We start from the raw sequence: 22,820 nt of genomic DNA, 5'->3' as shown, positions 1-22,820 counted from the left end.
TTCCACGATATATTTCTACCATTTATTTCCTGAAGCAATAAAAACTAAATCAGCACTGAAAAGCCAAAACAGCCCACAAAAAAAAGTTTGAAGATGATAAAATACTTTAATAATCCCAAAGGAAAATTAAATGTTGTTGTAATTCTGAAGAATTTGAATAAATCTGAGTTATCGTAGATGGAAATGGCTGCAGCACTAGAAGATGTTCTAACGGACATCATTACTTAATCAACTGGACTTGATTTTAATCTAATAAATGATCAATTGACAAACATATTTTAAGGAAAAATCAGTCCACCTGTCGGACGACTTTCCAGCCTGGGAGGGAGGGGATTATGTGAACCTCGTTTCCATTTACCGCCTCATGTTTCTTGCAGACCAGACCTGGCATGCAGAGCTGAGCACTGCAGCCCCTCGGGACCGAAACCCCCCAACATGAGACGCTCTGCTAAGGCAGCAGAGTCAGATGTCATATTTCATCATGCATGCCTGTGTGTGGCTCTTGGCAGTTGCTGCTCTGCTGCTAACATGACTGGAAGCAGAGCGCGGATCTGTTTTACAGCTAGTAACGGACGGCAGGAGCACCAGATCACTGCGGTGGAGTGAGTCAGATAGCAGATGCTTAGAGTTTGATTTTCCTTACATCATCCTAAAACTTTCTGCTTTAGAAAATTGTAGATTTAAAAGTTTCAAGCAAAGCAAGATGCTAATTAATGGAATAAATAAGAGAAAAATAATGCAACTTGGCAAAAACTTTGAACACCACTGATGTAAATAGGTTTGTTTTATCAGTTCTCAGTTTATTTTCATCAGTCATCAATTTGAAAGTAGTAAGAGTTGTGCTAATGGTTAGCTGCTGCTAATTTATTTAAGAATTGATTTGAGCTTTGACTTTATTGAATGTAATACAATAAAAAAATAAACAAAGCCATATAAGCCATTTAAGGACCATAATACATTTTCCTTCATGTTTTTCAGTGACCAACAGTTTTAAAAATTTGCAGATTGGTGAAATGTTTTCTTGCTGGACTGTCATGCATCCCTCTCCAGTCCAGAGCGACGCATGAGAAGCGATGGTTGTTAAAGCAATGACTTCGTCTGTCATTTTCCCTTCTGCTACAAAACTAGCAACAGACATGCTTAAACATGCAACTCTGAAGAAGATGCTTCTCATTCTTCCAGCAGCTTATCGGTTTCTGTCAAGGTCTGCTCAGTTTTGCACACAGCAGTGCTACTCACTTCCCCAAAGGACAAAACGACTCACAACGTTATTTAAAACTGCAGCATCAGTTGCTAACGCTTTCAACATGCAGTTAAATTACGTAAAGACCCAGAACGGAGGCGGTGCATCGAGGTCAGAGGGGTGAGCGAGGCCAAACATGGTGGGCTTCAGAGAGCCTTTTGTTGAAGGCGCAGGCTGCGGAGATGGACACTGTGGCGTTGCTTTGTAAAAAGGCTCTTTGGATGATAAGTGGTCTTGTACCAGCCTTCCACCGCTCGCGTTTAACACTGCACCCTTCTCCCACCCACGGCCGCCAGCCAGCAAACTGGGACACAATGGTCCAGTTTGACCACAGCACAACCATTTCTGTAGATAAACGGCAACATAAATGAGCAAATGTTGAGGTCAGTTAACAAAGTAAATGTATTACATCATAATTTCCCAATTTATAAGGCGGTAAAGGTAATAAATCTTCCAGAAAGGTGACACTGTGTGGACTTTCACAGTAACCCAACACTAATGGCTCCTTCCTTTCAGAGCAGCACAAGATGCCATTTAAACTGTTTCTCTTCACACTAAATGGCCTTTAGCTGGACTAAATGATTGTCTCTGTCCTGGAGAAAATTAATGGCAAGAGAAGCAGAAGACAGTAGGAGGGATGTAGGTGAGGTTGGAGAGTTTATTTGTGCTGTAGATTGATGCCCACTTGACACTGAAAAATCAAAATTGGGTGAGAATTTTCTTTAAAACTCAGCAGTTTTCAGCATAAAAGTAAAAAAGAAAACCCCTCAGCAGTATTGTTTGTCTTCTCTTGCTACCTTTACTGGGCTTTTACAGATTGTGGAAGGAAGGAAAAGCAATAAATGAATGTGTGGATGGATGGATATGAATGGATGGAGTGAAGATTGGATGTAGATGTCTTGAGAGACGGACAAACATAAATGGATGGTCGGATGGACAAGCAGATGGATGGATGATTGGATGTTTGATTGGATGCAGCTTTTAGGACAAAGACGACAGTAAAAGTCTGTAAATTTGTTTTGGTCTCCAGACCAGAAACTTTTCCAGAACGTTTCGCTCTGCGCAGGAATCCTGATTTCTACTCAACCGGGCGGAAAGTTTTCCTCCTCCGTCCTCCTCTCCTTTAACAGGAGACAAAAAAACAAAACAAAAAACGGGCCTCTGTCTGCAGCCTTCACTGCTGACTTCGCCGGACGCCACCAGCGGCTCCAGCAGGAGAAAATGTACAGTAACCATGAAAAGCCTGTCAGCCAAAGTGTGTCAGAAGGAAGCAATTAGCAGCAGTTCCCTTAGTGCTGACCTCCATTTTGCTGCCATGCACGATCTAAATTAGTCAAATAATAGGATGTGAGCAGAATCAACGACAAAAGAAGAGCCAAAGGAAGTGCGTTTGGAAGATGCAATAATCAGAACAGACCTTAACAAAAATATATCGATTTAAATCCTAAACCTTGGTTGTGAAACGTTATTTATTTTGTTATAAATCTTCAGGAAGGCGGTGCCCACCTTTCTGTTTCTACTCTGAATGATTGAGCCTCTTAAAAGCTTAAGGGACTGATCACGGATTACAGCCAGGATCCTATCAGACACTAATGGGAATGAAAAGGGTTCCTGTGTCTGTCTGCAGGCAACAACTGGAGAGAAACAATTAAAACATTAAAAACACTGTAATGATCCTTGAGGGAAATTAAACTGCCATGCAAACACAAATAGAGCTGAAACAATTAATCGGATTAATCAATTTGAGAAATGACTAATTAATAAAGTTACAGACTCCAAAAATTGCATTTGCTGAAAGAATAACACTCAGAGTGGAACTTAAGCTAAAAGTATAAGAACATTTTGAATTCAAGAAGCAGAATTGTGCAAGACTAGAAAAAAGCATTTAAAGAACTTCAGTCAGCTGAAATTTAAACTTAAAACATTAAGATAAAATAAAATGAATGAAGTGATGAAATAAAAGAACATTTAAACAATAAGTTCAAATGTTTTATCATTGCTAAACAACTAAACACTTCATTGTATACAAGTAATTTTTGTGATTTCTAATAATTTCGGACTTGAACTGATGCAAAACTTCTTTTAATCAGCTTTTAGCTCTGGAAGTCGATTAAAGAGCAGAACATTTATTTATTTACGGTTTATTTTGCCTAACACAAAAATAAATCTCAATAGATTAACAGATTATGAACACTAAAGCTGAATGATGATAAATTAATTAACTGCCTCTATCGTTAACAAATGCTGTAGCAAATGTATAAAAATAAACTTGTTTAACTCAGACTTACATTTGGTGTGCTGATACCAAATGTTTCTGTTGGTGAAATATAGAAAAACATGTAATTGCAATTAATAGGTCACACTTAGATTTGCAATGACTTATTATGGCATGAGTAAAATTAATGGCAATTAAGACCATTTCCCTAAATTAAGCTGCTGTCTTGGAATTTCAGAGACAGACAAATAAAATATTGGAAATAGTATTGAAATATTACATCCGTTCTAAATCATTTATCATTCTTAAATTAAAGGAGATGAACAGGAGCGATGAGCCACCTCTCTGCGGCGTCCATTAGCAATAAATCTTCTTAAGCTGCAACAACCACAACGTTTCACTAAAACACGACTGATGCAGCTGCTGCACCACCAACCCAATAAATATTTTAACTGTCTTCATTCATCTGACATCACAAGCTGCAGTGCATTGACAGAATGGATTTGTTGGTCTCGATTCAGAAATCAAACACCATTAAAGTCCATCTGAGGCAGATTCTTACCAAACATCTTTATGAGCCATAACAAAAGCAGGATGTGTAGGTTTTTGTTTGTGGGATGGAAAACTATATAAAACAGAAAACAGAACAGATTTAAACCTAATAAGATAAGACATATCACTGCTCTATTACTTTTAATGTCATTTTCTGTGACCATTCAATACAAATACTCCATTGAATTTCAATTTTTGTTATCTTTTCTAAAAAGGATATGTCTGTAGCCTATACAAAACATATTCATCCTGCTCAGGTCAGAATGTTTCTGTCACTTTAAGTCCAATCCACGCCCCCAACGTTCACAATAGTAAGTGAAAATAACTGCGCACAGACGTGCAGTTGTATGACTGTACATCTTTGAAAAGCATCAGTAGAGCCTCCTGCACAACCAACAAGAATGTAGCAAGTGGTTTCTGAATGGTGAAATTATCAGATTTTTTAAACCAAAAATCAACCAAATCCCCAAAAACAGCTTTTTTTAAGTACTTTGTTTGTTCTTTAGAAGCAGTTGAGACCCGAATAAAAGTTCTTTCTCTCCCTTCACAGTCCTGATCTGACGGGAAAAAATAACCTCAACACTGCAAACTCCGAGTCAACTTTTATTCTCAGGTGATGAACAACGGGTTTATCTTTAAGATCGAAACAAGTGTGAACAAAGGAAGGCGAGACGCGAGGCAAATACTTCCAGCGTGATGACAGCTGGCGCTGACAACTCAGACTGAAATTTTCACAAGCCGAGACTTAAACCAGCCTGCTGGGACCAGTAACAATCAGGACCCCAAGAATATTTACTATGAAGGAGAGATTAGTGGGAAGAGGAGAAAATGAAAGCAGCACAGCAACACAACCCCATCGTTAATGCCATAACATGTCTGCTCTACATATAGTGATCAAAATTAGACAAATGTAATTAAATTAGCTTCAAATATACAAATTAAAGCTTAAGGTTTGAAATGTTTGCATTAAAAAACATCTATAAATGTTTAAAATGATAGAAAAATTAATAAAATACGTCAACAAAATGAAGCCTTACATCGTTAAAGTCGACATTAGTGCTGTGCAGATTAACCAATCAAATTTTACTTGACAAGCCACATTGAGAATTTCAGTTATTTCTCAAATTTTTATTGAAAAAATAAAAATACTGAAATCATTTTGATTTTCCACATTAAACACAGACACATTGATTGGATGCTAAATTGAATTAGACAATAATATTGCCATTTTGAGACCATTTTCAACAGGTTTGCCATCTTAAATAACAATAAAATTTAATTTTGTCAAGAACACTTGACACTGGAAGTGAAAAATGTTTTAAATATCCAAAATAAAACACGACGATAAAAAATAAAACAGAAATTGAAAAAAGTGTAATATGAAGTTTATGTACACAAAAATGCCCTTCAATAATATGTATCAGACTAGAAATAATTCAACTCATTTTAATTTATCATGGGATTAATTGCTTATTTGAGTGTTTAATTCAGTTTTAAATAAGTTATATGAAAATTGCTTCTGTTTCTGAAAAACTGGATGGCTCCATTCATTAGCAGTTATTTAAACATTTGTTTCAGTTAAACGGTTTCTTAACGACGACCAGCCGGTTTTAGGTTCATCAGTCCGGTTTCCACTGCAGGGCTGACGCCGCCCTTCAGAAAGTGTCCAGTGACATCCACATTAATATGAAATGTGGAAGAACCTGAGTGCTGGTTCTGTTGGACCTCAGCGCAGCATTTGACACGGTTGGCTATGATATATTATTGACGTGACTCTCTGGTCCAGTATTGGACCAGTTCCAGTCTTGGATACATTACAGGGACTTCTCTGTGTCAAAAGGCAGCTGACAGAAGTCACATGTGGAGTACCCCAAGGCTGAATCCTGGGACCAGTCCTATTTAAAACAATATGGTCGCATTAGCTCAGGTAATAACAAGAAAGAGGATCAACGATCATCGCTACGCAGATGATGCACAGCTCTACATTAAGTTGGATTAGGGCAATTCAAAGTGTTTAACATAAACTAAAAAGAAATACAAACAAAATAACAAACCAAAAAAAGAGCAAAAGAAGAAAAAGAATATAATAATGTTGATCCAAAGTATATTAATTAGATGCTCCGGTTCAGAGTTGATAGATGCGTACAAGTAAGTCTAATTCGTTTTCTAGGTTGGAAGAACAGGAGTCTAAAATGTAGATGCTAAGTTAGTTTTTCTGGATTCTAAGTTTGTTCTAATTCTTGTTCTGGATTGCATGATTAGAATAAGTACCTAAGTATCCTCTGGACTTTCTAATTGTGTTTAACTTTGTAAGAGTAATGAGTTTCCAAGTAATAATAGTAACTAAATGTTTCTAAGTTTGTTTTAATTCCTTTTCTGGGCTGCATCAATAGGAATCTCTCTACATACAAACCCATAAAGTAATCTAAAAGAATAATATTGGTCCAAATAATGAGTCTCTGGATTCTGTTTATTCTAATTCCTTCTCTGGGTTAAATAGTGAGTACTCCACAGTTTCTAACAAGTAATGAATAAACTAGACAAACAGATAGACAAGGGCAAGAACTGACACATCAAGGGAAAATAGCACAATAGCAACATTGAAGACATGGCCAGCAAAGGCAGTGATGTCAGGGAAATGTATCTATAAACAATGACAAGTGTCTGCGGTTTGACCATGAGTTTCGTACAGCCTGCTCTTCCATGCAAAAACAGTTAATGATAGAAATGGTGTCATCTCCGAGCATGTCCTTGAGTCCCGATTCCATGGTTGTCATTAGGAAGGAGGGAGGAGAAGATAGGAAGGAGTGGCTTGTTTATATAAACTCCAGGAGATTTGAAATAACCAGCCAGTTCAGCCAAGGCTGGCAGACTCAGAGTGTTTAGATGCAGAATAAACAAATTGTCTACAGAACAGGCAGACTTAAAGGGTACATTTCTCATTTCTAATTTGGAAATTAGCATGGTCGATCAAGAGTTTCAGTTTTTATAGATATAAACTACTGATCAGGCCTGAAATCTGAGTCTGAATCTCCAAAGACACATAAAGAAAGTTACAAAGTTGGTCTTCCGTCACTTGGCAAGCATTTTTAGGATTAAAAGACTAATATTTCAGTAAAATATAGAGAAACTCATCCTGTGTTTGCCTAAAATATAGATATATATAAATAAATCAATCAATAAGACCCAGAATGCTGCTGCTGGTGTTCTGACTAAAACCAGGAAGGTAAAGAACATGACCCCAGTTATAAAGTCCTTACACTGCAGCTCAAAGAAAAGACTTTAAAATTGGTTTATAAATCACTGAGTGGCATAGCATCAAAATACATTGTCGTATAAACCTTCCAAACTTCTCAGGTCTTCTGGTTCTGGTCTGCTCTGCATTCAGAACCAGAACCAAATATGGAGAAGCAGCATTCAGTTTCCACGCACCACAAATCTGGAACAAACATCTGAAACACTGAAGTTAACAATAACAGGAACATTGACCAAAATGTGACGTTTAAATGTTGTTTAGTAATTGGTTACTGTTACTTTAAGCTTCCTTTGTGCCATACAAATAAACTTGACTTATTAAAAGTGAACTATTTGTCTATATAATCAGTAATAATGCTCATTATCCACTGGTAGAGTGCGTTAACCAGCATAGTGATCCAAAGAAAAAGGAAAATATTCATCTAGTATTTGCAGAATCCTCTGTAGGCTGCATTCCAGAAGATCCTTGTTCCTACCAGAAACATTCCCCTTCCCACCTCTTTGGGCCGACCGGTTCTTACAGCCAAACATTTTCTACCGGATCAAACTGACCTGGCTGCTGTGGAAAAGATAAACCAACAGTCTAAATGTCAAAGTCGGAGCAGACACAATGAGATTCGTATCGGTTTGTCCTTTTCCTGCCAGGGGCAGCGACCCGATTGCATCGTTTGAAAAAGCGCAGCGGGACAGATCTCTGGGTTGTTTCCTAGCAACAGGTTGTAAGGAAGACACCGGCCCGGCTTGAAGGATGAGAGACAACACCACAGTCCGTCCTCATGAATTATCCCGATTCGGAAAAGAATAATACTGACCCAAGGACTCGCTTGAATACCAATTAGTACCTGAGGCTCCTTCATGGAAATTTAATGATATCAGTTCTTCTGAATGCAGAGCGAGTCCGAGGGAGCCTGGATTTTTACACAAAAGACTGGTGAAATGTAGAAATAAAAGCAGAAATAAACTCAAAAGACAAAAATATACTGATTTTAGATCTATAAAGTCTTCCAAGTAATGAGAGTAAAACATTTTTTTTTACTGCAGAATAAAATGGTAAACCAGGAATTAAGCTACTTTGGGTCACCAGTTCAACTTTGGGATCTTTAGATCCTCTAAACATCAACTAATGTTTTTTTTTTATATCTTCAATGAAAAATGTATAAATCTTTTGCTCAATTAGGCTTATGTATCTTTTGGTGCGTCTGTATATTCCGGTTAACGATTAATCGATTGTTAAATTAGCTGTCGAACATTTTCATCATCGATTAATCGCATTAATCGTTTCAGCCCCAATGGAGTTCTTATCAGAATTGTTCTTTTTCTTGGTGTGAGTGTTAAGGCTTTGTGTTCATCATTAAAAGAAGCAAAAAAGCCAGGTTTTTAGAGCAAATTCTCAAAGCGGCGCCCTGCTGCTGGCGCAGCGATGAGAAGAGTAATGAATGCAGCTGCAGCAGGAGGAGCGAGGTCTAATCCCAATGAGAGTAGTAAAAACAGATGCTATCAGAGGGAGACAAAGAGGATTAAAGACAATGTGTCGTTTTCTTCGGTGCGCTGACAGTTTGAGGGCAGCAGCAGCAGTCGGAGCATGCAGCAGCTGTTTGTGACACACACACACCGTCGATCCTTCGCTCCTCATTACGTCCAGCGGAGTTTGGAGGTTTTTGCTGAGTCATGCTTTGCTGCCCAGCCTGATGGAGCTGATGGCAGCTGTTTGGAGCTGCATCTATCTTCCTCTGCTGCAATCTTTTCTCGTTTCAAACGCTCTTCCTCTGCTGCTTCTGTCGTTGGTTACCTCTTTGTTAGTAGTTGTGATCTATTTCTGTTCAAGCTCTAATATGACCTTTTGGACTCTTCTGGGCTCATTGAGCTTTATTCACCCCGTCTGCCAGAGCTGCTGCAGGAATATGTAGGCAAATTTCTGTTGCAAGGCAAACATTCAGATGCTTTGCCTTTGATCAGTCGATTTAGACCAAATTTGAATAAGCATCGTCTAAATCTGATAGGTGGGTCGAAACGCAAAACCTAAAACAGCCTTTAAACAGTTTTGTTTGTTTGTTTTTTGGTTAAGGTAATTTAAGATAAAAAAAGAGGAGTATATTTGCAAGGAAAAAAAATTAGAAATTTTGATATTTCAGAAATTTTCTAGAAAAAAAACCCATTTTTTAGTTTGCAAAGTTGAAAATGTTCTAGAAAAAAACTTTCAAACTTCTGAGTTTCAAATATTGACTTTTTTTTTGTAGAAAGTTTCTGAGGTTATTTTCACAAGTAAATAAATGTTTTTGGAAAACATTTATTTCTTTTAAAATCTACAATAGCCTTCATATGCCTTTGTTGTTTTAAACACAGATAAGTGACTTTAAAATGTGTTTTTTTTGGCACAAAACGTGCCGTAGTGCACAGATAGGCGATGAGGACTTTGTAACTTGTTGAGAAATTTTGTGGTATTATTGTGATAATAATAAAGATGATGATTTAAAACTGGTCAAAATATAGATTCATGTAATTAAGCTGCACATAGTAAATGCATTTCACAGAATATTTGAATTCACTGATATTTATTTAGACTCTCAAGGAACATTTCTGATCACATTAGGCTTTCTTAATTTATAAATGATCATAACAGCAAACAATCAAAATTGTTGTCATAATAAAACATTTTTATGATAACCCTACATGAGGTAACATAAGAAACTGCCTCCCAGAAAGGTGAGGCAGTTTCCTGAATGTAAATTCGTTGACAGTGGAAACATCTGCCTGCTTATTTCATTTTCCCACTAGAATTATGAATTAATTAGAAACTTTGCTTTGGGCGACGAAACGATCCAAAACTGATGCATGAAGACACAAAAACAGGATATTCTAGCATAATAACTGCTAGCAAAGTCAACAGCCAGACCTTCATACTAAACTCTTCAAACTTTTCTCCTGTATGTTTGAAAGCAATAATTAGCGGCAGCTACAAATATTTTCTTTGTGTCTGAGCCAACTAAGTGACAGTAATTTAGTATCTCGTGTGTGTAGCGTTGGGCTTATGCAAAAGAAAATGTTGAGAGAAAATTAACTGCAGGATTTATAAAAACTAATTGGTGGGATTCTGTCATTATTCCTGGAAGTGAGTAAGATATTTACTGGTTTCCATTCACTATTTCAATATTTTACATCATCTAATTTGCCCGCTAGTATAAGACAATCCCTGTTGAGCAGTTTTTGAGAGGAATGGGACAATTGGAGCTCCAGTGTATTAAAGTAAGAATGCTGAGCAGAAGTTGCAATGTTTCCTGAAGGCTGAAAAACTTTTAACTTTTATTTATTTTTTTATTTTTTAAGTCCAGTGTTTGCTTTTTTGAAGGTGCCGGTTTGTTATGTCACCAAGCTAATGCTCTAAACATTCCTCTTTACCTCCTATTAAGCTGAAAAATTATGATCCCTTTAAATATCTTTAGCAAATCAAAACTGCAGCTTACCAGAAAAGCATAAGAAAAAACTAAACATAGTTTCTTGTTCTACGATTTAGTTGTTTAGGAAATAAAAAATAACGCAATAAGCTTTATTGAGCCTGAATCCAGAAATGTGTCTCTGTAAAACCGAATGCCAAAAACAAACTGAGAAGCTCAAACTAAGACTCTCAGACATCAGGCCTGATATTAAAGTTTAGGAGGATCCAGCTGTGGCCGGTTAGCAGCGACGGTGAACAGAGACGTCAGGACTGACCCAAACGCTGCAGCGTCTAATGACTCGATTACCTTGCATTTCATCATGTCGCTGACCCGCTGCTTCATGGACTGGCCGGCTTTGGGTCTGACCAGGATGTAGAGGGCTTTGACGTCTGGGCAGCTCCGCAGCAGCTTCTCCACCAGCACCTTCCCCATGAAGCCGGTGGCTCCTGTGATCAAAACGCTCTTCCCGGCGTAGTACTCCGGTATGGACGCCATCCCGTCGTTTATCAGTCTGATCTGAGATTCTGACGTCTGCTGCTCTTCTTCCAGTCTGTCGAGGTCTTGGCCTTCTGAAAACTCCTGCAGAGGCAGAACGACGACAGAGTTGAATATGAATGTTCCTTTAAAACATTTTGGTGTTCAAAGTGGGGGTCGGGGGCGATTTGAGGACCCCAGACTGATCTTGTGCGGCTCCCCCGACCACAATTCAGGAATAAATTGGAACAAACAGATTTTTAAATTAAAATCTACTTTCAATAATATTAGATGCTGGTTTCCTCCTGTCGTAATGGTAACTAGGACCAGATCGACTCATTGACTTATATTCTAAAGTTGGCCGATAAGGAATAAATCAATTAATCGAATGATAAATTAAAATGAAATCAATAATTAATTTGCATATTGTTCTTTTTATTTTTTACATAAAACAGAAGGATAAAAAGTTTTCAGTTTGGCACTTCGGTCTCAAATAAAAACCTTCTTTTGAAGGACAATTTTGTTTACATAATTGATTTTACTTGTTTCTGTTTTGTACATTTATCTTGAGTATTTGAAATGTTTTCCTATTGCTTTATTACTTTGCAATTACCATTATATTGCTTGGAAATGGTCTCAGAACAACAATATTATCGTTTATGGCAATAACGTCTGAGACAATTTATTGTCCATCAAAATTTGTTATTGTGGTCGGCTTCTCGAAAGTACGCATCGGTGCCCAAATCCACTTTTAATTGATGTATTAAGGTTTAGAAATCAAAAACTATAATTAAACGGAACTTCCTTTCTTTTTTGTATTCAAAAACACAAAATCATTACTTTAACAACCATCTGAACATTTTGTTACAAGCAAGTTTCCAGGAGCAGGTCAGCAACGTCGCCAAACCCGTCAGAAGGTCTCGGCTCCTGCAGCAGAGTTTATCACAACAGTGTTGACTCGGATATTCTTGCTTCATTTAGTTTACATAGCTGCCGCTCTATTAGCAGGAAGGCCAGTTTTAGTCATGACAATCTTAACTGAGATACAAACGGACGTCTGACTCACAGAAACTACCAACACAAACACAGAGCGACCCGGACTTCAAACTCACTGTGAATCAAAACAGACTTGGATTGTTTCTGTTTCAGCAGAAAAACAGAGTTAAAAACCTTCATTTACGACAGATTCATGAACGGATTCAGACTCCAAAATGTTCATATCCATTCACACCTACCCAAACAAACTAAGCTTTCTCAGCAAACAAACCGGAAAACAAAACAATGAGAGCAAAATGAAGATTTTGGAGTGGCCTCATCAAAGAAAATCAAAATAAAATGCTTTTGAATGTCCCTAAACTCTGTAATGTGGCTGAATTTAAAGAAAAGCAGGTCAAAATAAGTAATTACTCAGCTTATGTTTGTCTGATATCAAAATTCAAAGAGGTGAATCATTTTTAAAATAAAAAAAAAACAGTTTGTTCAAATGGAAAAAGTGTTTCATGCTGTATTAGGGCTACTGAAGATAGAAAAAAAAAGTAAATTTTCACCCAAAAATCTCAGAAATTTGGAAGATTTTTTTTTTAATTTCTGAATTTGAAAAGTACAAAAAATTTCAGAAAAAAGTTCATAAATTTTCAAAAAGAACTTTTGAAACTCTAAAATGTATTCTTATATTTCTGACATTAATTCCAAATTCCTAAGATTTTTTTTATTTATTATTTTTTTCACTTTTTAAATTCAGAAATTTCTGCGTTTTTTTCCTAGATTTTATTTAGACTAATCTCAAAATTTCCTGGCATGTCTGACTACCAGGACGGCTTTTTAAAGTCATTCAGGGAAGGAACAAATTCATGGAAACTTTATCACGGCTGGACTTTGCAGGCAGGAACCTTCATGTAAATGTGCAGCGATAACTTTATTATCGACAGTTTTACATATAATTTGATGGTTACTGGCAGAGAGAGTGAAGCTGAAAACAATCCTCTTTCTCAGTTGTAAAAAAGTTAAAGCTTATCTTTTATAACATGCATCATGTGTGGACTCACATGCAAGAAAGCAGAATTACTGCTCATTTTATTGCTTTTTATGCTCCAACCAAGCAACATGCGTTTTGACTTTGTCCCCATGGAGTCGTGTGACTCAGATCGACGTCCAGCGCTCTGATCAAAGCCTTATGTCAACATGTGGGCTCGCAGCTCCCAACCGCACGGCCAGTGTTGCTGCTTATTTGTGTGTAACCACGACGACGCACCGATGCATCATGACCCCCCCTCAGAGTGTCGATGACGGCTTGCGGCCTCTGGTTCGTCTCATTTATTCACTACCACTCAAACAAGGAGGGCAGAAGTCAGCAGCCTCTGAAACCAGATGTTTACACACAGCAGATAAAAACACGCTTGACTTTTTATTTTTCCCTGCTGTCGGAGAAATAAGTGAAAACTTCTCCGGCTTCAAGTCGGGCAAAAATCACCAAAATGATTTCTAATGAGTCAAGTTAATATATAAAAAGTTATTGAAACAAAAGCAGAGTGTTTTTTTTGTTTTGTGCGTTAGCTAACTTAAAAAAATGTTAGCTTCCCCGAAATTAGTTTTTACAGATAAATCCTAAAGTGTGGAGGTTGAAAGAAGTTTTGGTTTTTGATGCTCTTATTTTGAAACTTTATTTCAAACAAAAATGTGCAGTGAAGTAAAAAACATGACAAAAATATAATATTGATTTCTAAAGGATTTATAGAATATTAAATTTATAAGTTTAAAATGAACTAAGAACCACTGAAGAAAACAACATGAAAAACTCAGACGACACTGAGCACAACTTCCCTATTGGTGAAATGCAAATAAAAATGGAGTAGCATAATCTATTAGCGGTTGTAGGATCTCTCTTATCTTTTAGCGCAAGACTTGCACATTTGTTTTGGTTGCATTTACCCAGAATGCCCTGCACTGTAGTCTGCTTCCTGCTTCTAGAGAAGTGTCTGATGCGTTTGGCATTCACATATGTATCCAAACTGAACCAGAGTTTACTTCAAACAAAGAGAGACCGATGTTTGCAGACAGACCTGGGATGTGTTTTTGGTCCACATCCCAGCTGGATTAAATGTTTAAATGTTGTGCAACAACGCATGATGATAAAGAAACTAAATCATCCAGAAAATTAGGGTTAATCGTGACTGATATGAAGTGATGAATTCTTCCTATCTGAGTGGCATTTCAGGAAATAGCCATGCTTTTTAGGACTAATCTCTTTGTCCTGATTAAAGAGATTAGGTTGCATCTGGAAAGTTTGTAAAGATCCATAAATAATATGTAAATGCAGGACATCATTTCGCTTAATAAGTTTCTCTAAAGTATCAGATTCCTGTCTTGCATTATGCTGCCTGTACATACAAACGGTGTGATCAGGGTTTTCTGAATCTACAGTTTCCAGACAGGAGGGGGATAATAATCTAGATTTACTGAAATGTTTGCACAAATTAAATGAAAAAGGTCACAGCTAAGGTCTTCTGCTGAGGCCTCTGACATTCCTGCTTTGTTCAACACAGATTCTCTGCAGACATGAAGCACAGAGCGGCTGAAAGTCACTCCGGATTAACGCCTGAGAGAGGAGATTCCTGCTGCTGGAGATGTGTTGGAATGGACAGATACATGCGAGATTTACTAAAGAGAACTAACATTTTACTCCCAAAATATGATTTCAACCATGACATGTAGAAAATGCTTAGTAATTATGTTCAGATTTGGATAAACATAACTTGGTACGTTGCAGAAGTTTCCAGTCTACTCAAATAATAGCAATTACTCCTGTCACGATAAATTTTGCTGGATGACAAATTGTCCCAGAATTTATTGCGATAAAAGATAATATTGCATAGTTTCCCCCCAGTGTTTTATAAGCCTGGCGGGCCGCCAGGCTTTACTCATTCCCCCGCCACGCTGGCTTGCTCAAAAATATTTGCATTTTTAAAATTTTATTGTTGGTGTTGAGGTATTAATCTTCTAATCTTTCAATAACACAAAATTATCAAGTGATATTTTCAAATTTCCTGTCAACTTTAAAACATTTTTAACTAAAAAACATGTCAAGCTGCTGGATGAATGCCTGCCTCGGCACCGTGATCCGCAAGTTATCTGGGGGAAACCTTGTATTGTTTTGAGACCATTTTCTAGGAATGTAATAGTAATAATGGCATAACACAATAAAGCATTCTCAAAGGTCAATAAAGTTTAAGTTCTAATGAGCATTTAACACTGCGAAACATTTTAAATAGTCAAAATAAAAAAAGCAGCAAATAAAAGTTTCTCAAGTACTTATAGTCAGAAATATCCACCTCTGAAAAACACATTTATTAGCTTAGTGAAATGCGTGTTTTAACTGGTTCTCATTTAGTTTTATCTCCATCCAACAGCATTGTTCTGGCTTGTGTGGGAGAAATTGTACGAAGGTTTTTGCCTTTTGCTGGTTTCTAACACACGTTTGTACAGCGTCGATCTGCATTGATGCCTCGGGTGAAAAACCGATGCCAGAATCTCAACGCTCATATTGCGTTTAAAGACGGCTTGAAAAAACAAGTTGAAGCATGTTAACAATGGATTAAACCGTTATAATGGCTGAAAAAGAATGGAGAACAGTGTAATAAAGCTATGAGCCTTTATTGCACCAAATAGAGTTTGGAATAATAAACATTTTTATATTTGTTTTTAATCTAGTATTGTAGTAGCAGATTAACATGAGTGTAAAGACTCAAAAGAAGGCGATTTTCTGAAACAACACCACACTCAGGGCAGTAATTAAGCCAAAACTGAACAACAATGTGTAAATTTAAGATAAAGACGTCTTATTCGTCTGTAAATATGTTTTAGCCAGAACATGTCAATCGGTACTTTTAGGTTTATCTTGTTCAAATCCTCTAAAGAAAATAATAATCATAAAAAATAATAATTTTAAGCGCCTTTTGCTATCCAGGTATGAAACTGTTAATCCAAAAAAAATAAACATGTCATCTCTGCACTGTATTCAGGCTAAGTCAAGCAGAAACAGCCGAGCTTTTCACATATTGATGTTACAAGTACTTTTTTAGCTGCAGATTCGTTCTTTGCTAAATGTTCACTAAAGGAATACTGTTGCATGTCAGTCAATAAGATGCTTATTGGAAAACGGATCTGATCTGTTTAATTTAATCTTTAAATGTGTTAATGTTGTATAGAAAAGGTTTAAATGAAATATCTGCAGATGGTGGCACTTTTTTATCCGATTAATCATCAGAATAGCCAATTAATCGTGGAATAGCAGATTAATCGTCAAAAATAATTAATAGATTGATCAATAAAAATTGTTAGACACAAAATGAACCTTCTTCAATGACAATCTCAATACAGGACTCTGGATGATGGTCACAAATTTAAGCACCGTCCACCCAAATCAAATGCTATGGGAAAAGGTTTTGTCCTCATGACAAAAATGGCTGAACAAAGTATCTGATATTTAAATAACTTATTTATTTTAGTTTATTTAATGCCATTAATCATAGCCTGGCTTTTAAAATACCATAATCATCCTGCTTTGTCCCAAATTTATGTTTTTAAGTGTTCATAGAAGGACTAGAACTGAAAAATCCAATTAGTGGGCAGCAGCAATAAGTACCAAGAGCTTCAGGGGGTCTCTTTTGTGTTTTGAGTCCTATTTCTACCAATTCACATCAAAAGTCATTGAGGGTCAGTACTGGAGTAAAGCAAGGAGCTGCTTGACGAATAGCCACACCAGCGGGCAACTGAGGTTTACTTTTGTTCGGAAACAATGCAGCTGGAACCCCAGGCCTAATTTCATGTTTCCTTTCTTTCTGCTTGGGTTTTTTTTAAAGAGTGGACATGCTGTTCGTCTCAGGCGGGTTGTTTTAAGGCCCAACTCTGCAGTCTCGCCCCCTGGACGATCCTCACATAAGTCCTCCATTAGTAGGTCAGCAGCCGAATGCTGCTGAAGACTCGGGCAAGAAGAAAAACCATCTACAGCTGCATGGTGGCCTTCAGAACGCGGCAGAAAAGCCTGGCACAGACAGCAGGGGAGGGAGGGCGAGGAAAACAGAAATGCAGCCAATAATTAAAGCTGCATTAGTCAACTTCAATGTCAGCACAGAGCAACACAAAGGAAAGGCAAGGCCGCTTTTCCTAAATACCAGCATGCCAACAGGGGAATAAAACCTTTGAAGCTTGGTAAACACTGGTTTTCCTCCAGTGGAAACGCCTTGTCTCATTGAAATACTGACCAACACAGCATCCGATATAAGAAGGAAACATAATTTATTTCACAAATGAAGGTCTAAAAGAGAGGAGCTGCATTCATTTATGATTCTCTACTCGATCTACAGAACAGGTGTCCAAACGTTTTAGTCACGTTGGTCAAAATCATCAGATCTAAAAGTTGAATGGATTTTAGTACATTGCTTCAAATATATAAGATCCACCAAATGAATGAATGGATGGACGGATGGACAAACATGTTTGCTTTTATTCTTACAAGATAGATAATTGGAAGAATAGAAGAATGGCTGGATGGAAAGATGGATAGATGGACAGACAGATGGGTGGATGACAGAAGAATGAATGGACAAAAAGATGAATTACTAAATTGATAGAGGGATGAATGAATGAATGGACTGATGTCAACTAATTTAAGAGGACTCGTGTTAAATGCCTCACAGGTGAAAACTTGACGCTTAAAACTGAGGGATAATCTTGGCATCCCTTCATTTTCTCTAAAATCTAAAACCACAAACCAGTAAAAGAAACCAAAGCAACTTTCACAGACAAGTTGTTTGCTTAAAACTAAATTTACTAAATTAGTTTGTCCTATGACACAAAAAACCCTGTCGACTCAAAGCCTTCTGTAAACATCCCGTTTACATCTGGAAGGTCAGATTTCAGGCAGATCCAGAAATCGGTGTCGGCCTTCAAAGATCCATATTAGTTTACAACAACAGCAAGCCTCTGCTCTTTTCCTGAGGCAGCCAAAAGCTAATCTAATTAAAATTCATTATATCTGCTCACGGCTTTAAGGATTTAGGCGTTATCCCTTTAATTTAATCTGTATTTCAGCCCGTCACAGACCAGGTATCAGGGAGCTGTGATCTTATGCTCCTGCATGTCCACTCATCTCTGCCATTGTCTCTCTGGCAGCGGAGGGATTCTGTAATTACACCAGACGCTTCGGAGCGACAGTGCATCACTGTGCCCCGGGTGTCTGTTTACGTCTGGGCCGGAGCCAGACCAGTAACCGTACCCTGAGACCCGCAGCGGGGAGGGATGAGAGGTCGTGAACCTGGGCAGTGTTGTCATGGGAAGACAAGGCTGCGATGCTTTCAAGTAACAAACCCGACTCTCTTCTTTTGACGGTCGGTCAGAGGATCGCGGTGGGAAGGAGGTCAGCCTTTCTCTCAGGTTTATCTCCATTAGCGGTGTCAAACTCCAGTCCTAATTATCTTTTTTTATCTTTTTTTTTTGGAACAGTTAACGATTAATTGATAAGTAAATTACTTGACTATTACTCTAAACATATCATTTCAGATAAAGAACATGAAATAAAACAGTCAGTCATCATGGTGGAGGTTTCTGGAAAAGATTGACGGCTCAACAAAATGATTTGAAGCGGCCTAGTCAAAGCCAGGATTTGAATATGATTGGCCTTAATAGTGCTGTTCCAAAACTCATCCATATTCACTCCCAGGAACTGAAAACATTTGATAGCAACACATTTACTACGCGCTCAGAGCAGGAAAACTATAAACTGAAGCATTTTAAAAACATTTTCCTGGTTGTGGTTAATGCTGCTTTCACTTCCAGCTTCCAGCAGATTATAAATGCATGTGCATTTATAATCTGCATCAGTAAGCGTGACGCCCAGTTAACCAGATATAGTTTGATACCGTCTGGTTTGGAATGACGCACAGTTCGCTTGTACGGAAACCAAGATCTGTGTCGGAGCGATTTAATCAGGTATCCGGTTTGAAGATGGATTACAGCAGTCACATGATGCTAATTAATGTGGCCCTCTGCACGTTTCACCTTCTGCTGATGCCAGCTAGGTTTCTGATTAATGATGCACGATGAGCTTTGCAAACACCTCCTTCATTCAGTTGACCTAATAAAACACAAAATGAGACTCACAATTTGCAGAAAGAGAAATTCACTGATTGGAGCAGGAATCCAAGACCAGACTAAACCAGTGAAAGTAAAGGCGTAACTTCTGGAAACGACTAAAAGTTTCACACAAGATATGTTGAGCCATGAATGTGTGACTCTTAACAATACTGAAAATGTAGACAGAATTAGGCCTGAAAATTAATTATTTTAATAATCAATTACTCAGAAGATTATTTGATTAGATAAAAATGTGAAAATTGTAAAAAAAATAAATAAATAACTTCACCTCAAGCCATTTTCATACGTTAGAAATACATAAAAAAGGTGAAAATAAAAATATAATTCAACATTATAATTAAACATTTCATTGCCTAAAATGCAAAAACATAACTTTTCTTTGGTGAATTTGAGCCGGGTGAAGCTAAAACTTTTCCAAATGAGAGGTTTTGGGTTACAGACCAAGATGTTTTCATCTTAAATGCAAAATGTATTATATTTTATACAACTCTGACTTAATTACTGCTCTGAATATGTTGTTTTCTCAACAAAAGAACTTTTTCAACTCCAATTAACGATTAATCGATTCTTAAATTAGTTGACAATTACTTCAATAATTGATTAATCACCACTAATCTGATAAATCGTTTCAGCCCTGATCACAGCAGTCACTCACCAGGTACGTTGCCTGCTCCAATAAGTCTCCATTTCAGTTGCGACATTTAGATAATATGACACAATGCTACCTGACACGCTGTTTGCTGGCCAATGGAGAAGCGCCACTGATTTTTCTTGGTGTTGACTGACAAAAATGAGAAACTGTTGATGTTAGCTTTTTCAGTTTGGTTTCCATTGTGCGTATTAAGGCATATTTGGTGTTAAAACTTAGCGTACCTGAAAAACAAAGTGAAAATTATATCATGCAGAAAGTATTTTCTGATAAATTCAACAGAAAAGCCACACGCCCTTTGCAGATCTGCTCAAAGCTCTATCTAAACACGAGATAAACCGGGCCGACTCTCCCTGCATTGTTACTGTAACAACCTGCTTCACAGTTCACTGCAGGGCAATCTGTGGAAGCCTTCACTCCCTGAACATTCCCATTTTCTTGTTTTTTGTCTCTGCTAAATCATTAAGAGGAAACAGTGTTGCAGCTCACAAACAAAAGTCTAAAAGCCTAGGGGTAATCTACGCAAAGCAAAGCTGGCCGGCGGCCATCATGTCCCCACATAGTGATGCTGGGCATTCATCCAAAAAGTTTCAGATACAGACAGCCAGTTCGAGCCACCCTGCCACAGACGGCTCTAATGGCGCTGCAGACAACCATCAGTTCAAATAAGCCCTAGGGGCTTATCCCTTTTACTGCCATAAAAAAGCAGGTTGAGAGTCTCTTGATGCAAACGCCACAAGAGAAGCCTGTCAGTCGAGACAGTCACTGATGTGAATTCTCGTTCTCGTGAAAGGAGGGACGGTCATACCAAGAGGTGTGTAAACAGCACTGAAAAAACACCTTACCAAGTACGTTTGATCTTGTGTAATAAGATGCTAGTGCATATTGTCTTACACTGGAAAGAGGCTAAACTAACTTGGAGCTTGTTTTAAGTCAATATTTTCTTAAAATCAATTAAAACATACGAGTTCTAATGGTAGATTATTTCACTTGTAACATCTTTCTCTGTGAAACAATCTGCCAGTGGAGCCAGTACTTTTTCATTTATATTAAAGTGGGACCTATGCATAATTCACATTTTGCACATTCCTGTACTTCCATTTGGGTCTCAACTCCTCCTAAACAAGCCCATGCAATATGTTTTTGGACAAAAAGTTAATGTTTTTTGGTGTCCGGTAAGTAAGTAGTTTCAAAAACCTCCCTATTGTTAAATCACATTTGACAAGGATTACACCGTTATCTAGCAATCCCAGCCATCACCTAGCAACCCAGAGCATTGGGTCAGCTGGTTTTACCGCTGCATGCACTGTACAATGGCTGCTGGAAAAATCAAGCGCTTTGTTGCTGACTTACCATCCAGAAACAACTTTCTGCATTCTTATTGATTAAGCACGAGGCTCCACTTCTGCTTTTCAAAGGTCTGCAGTTGCATATTCTATAATCTCATTGTCCAAGAATGTAATGTAGACCCAGACTAACCTGACCAAAGATGCATAATAGGTCACTTTTAAAGATTTATTTACGTAAAAGAAGCTCATATTTCCTGTTAAAATGTTACTTATAAGCTAGTTTTGTCTCATTTCAAGTGTACTGAGATATTTGCACCAGAAACTTGAACAAAAATACTTAGTAAGATTTTTGTATGGACCCTGACGTCAGGGAGTTTATGCGAATCATCTTGATATAGCAAAACCTCTACAAGTCAGACTAAAACTGGATCCCAAATATACTTTACAAATCACATTTGGTCATTTTTAGTCCTTAAACAAAACCCATCATAATGTCCATCCAACTCATGTGTTATTGCGCAACGCAGAAACCAGAAATAGTCTTTGGGTGGAGCTGGGGTGGTCTTGTTTTCACTCTTGCTCAACAGGCGATTCACTTCAGAAACAGTAAATGCTCACATATTGTCACTGAGTTTGAAAAGGAAAACAAAAGATCCCAAAAGGCCTCATTCTGGGTCTACCTGTGCAGTTGGTAGCATTTATTCCTAGAGTTCTTTATAAGCAGTGTGTTTGGTTCACAGCCTCACATTCTGGTGCTTGAAATCTCAAGGAATTTCTTTCAAGAGGCTGAAGTTGCTTCTTTGAATACAGGATCTCAGAATCTCCTCCCAAAGTATCATGTTGTCAAAGAAACGCCCTTAATTAACAGGTTAATGTTACTGCGAATGATGCAAACGTGTATGTGACAAAGAGCTTTGCCATTCATCAAAGCAAACAATTGTGGGTTGGGACTGCAGTTTGTTGACTTCACACATTGACAAAGTTTTATTCTTGACATATTTTTGTAATACAATTTCAAAGGAAGCATTATACATGTTACTTCAGCCAGGGGTAATTTTTTTTTACATTAGTTCAATATGTGTCACTGAAAACCTTTAAAAGTTTCCTTCAGATTTCTCAAACTTTTTTGCATAAATTCGGTTAGCATGATTAAATTTTTTTTAAAAAGTGTTATTGGTAAAAATTGTAAAAAATTTAAGAGGGTGAGTAAAAAAAAAACCTGAAGATTTAAGAGTCCAACACTTCAGGTTTAACCAAAAGAAAATAAAGCTTTCTTTCAACCATCTTTTCAATTTTGTGACACACTTAAAAATATGCCAAAACATAGATCAGGATTTTGTCTTTTGATTAAATTATTTTATAAATTTCAAATAAAAAACTAAATATTTAGATGAGAAATAAAAAGGAGAGACATTAATCTGATTATTTTCCAAAGATTATGCTTTCTCTGTTCTAACCTGGAGCTGACATTTCAGCGCCGATATGCTCAACAGACCATCTCATAAACATTGTTTATAAAATTTATAAACTATTAATCAGCACCTTATAATTTAGTGAG

The 22,820-nt window shown here is 37.4% G+C and overlaps 1 protein-coding gene across 4 annotated transcripts in view; it reads right to left on the bottom strand.

Moving 5' to 3' along the window:
- Positions 1 to 22,820, bottom strand: part of si:dkey-97m3.1 (fatty acyl-CoA reductase 1) — a 45,732-nt gene that overhangs the window by 13,124 nt on the left and 9,788 nt on the right. For all 4 annotated transcript variants that reach the window (XM_055020403.1, XM_055020402.1, XM_055020405.1 and 1 more), the window contains exon 3: positions 11,006 to 11,278. In XM_055020403.1, the coding sequence (XP_054876378.1) occupies positions 11,006 to 11,278 (273 nt within the window). The remainder of the gene's footprint in view (positions 1 to 11,005; positions 11,279 to 22,820) is intronic.

The sequence above is a fragment of the Poeciliopsis prolifica genome, unplaced genomic scaffold, assembly GCF_027474105.1.
Source record: "Poeciliopsis prolifica strain line A6 unplaced genomic scaffold, Auburn_PproV2 SCAFFOLD067, whole genome shotgun sequence".
Classification (NCBI taxonomy): domain Eukaryota; kingdom Metazoa; phylum Chordata; class Actinopteri; order Cyprinodontiformes; family Poeciliidae; genus Poeciliopsis; species Poeciliopsis prolifica.
Note: the sequence above shows the minus strand (reverse complement) of the source record. Positions and strands in the feature narration are given on the sequence as shown.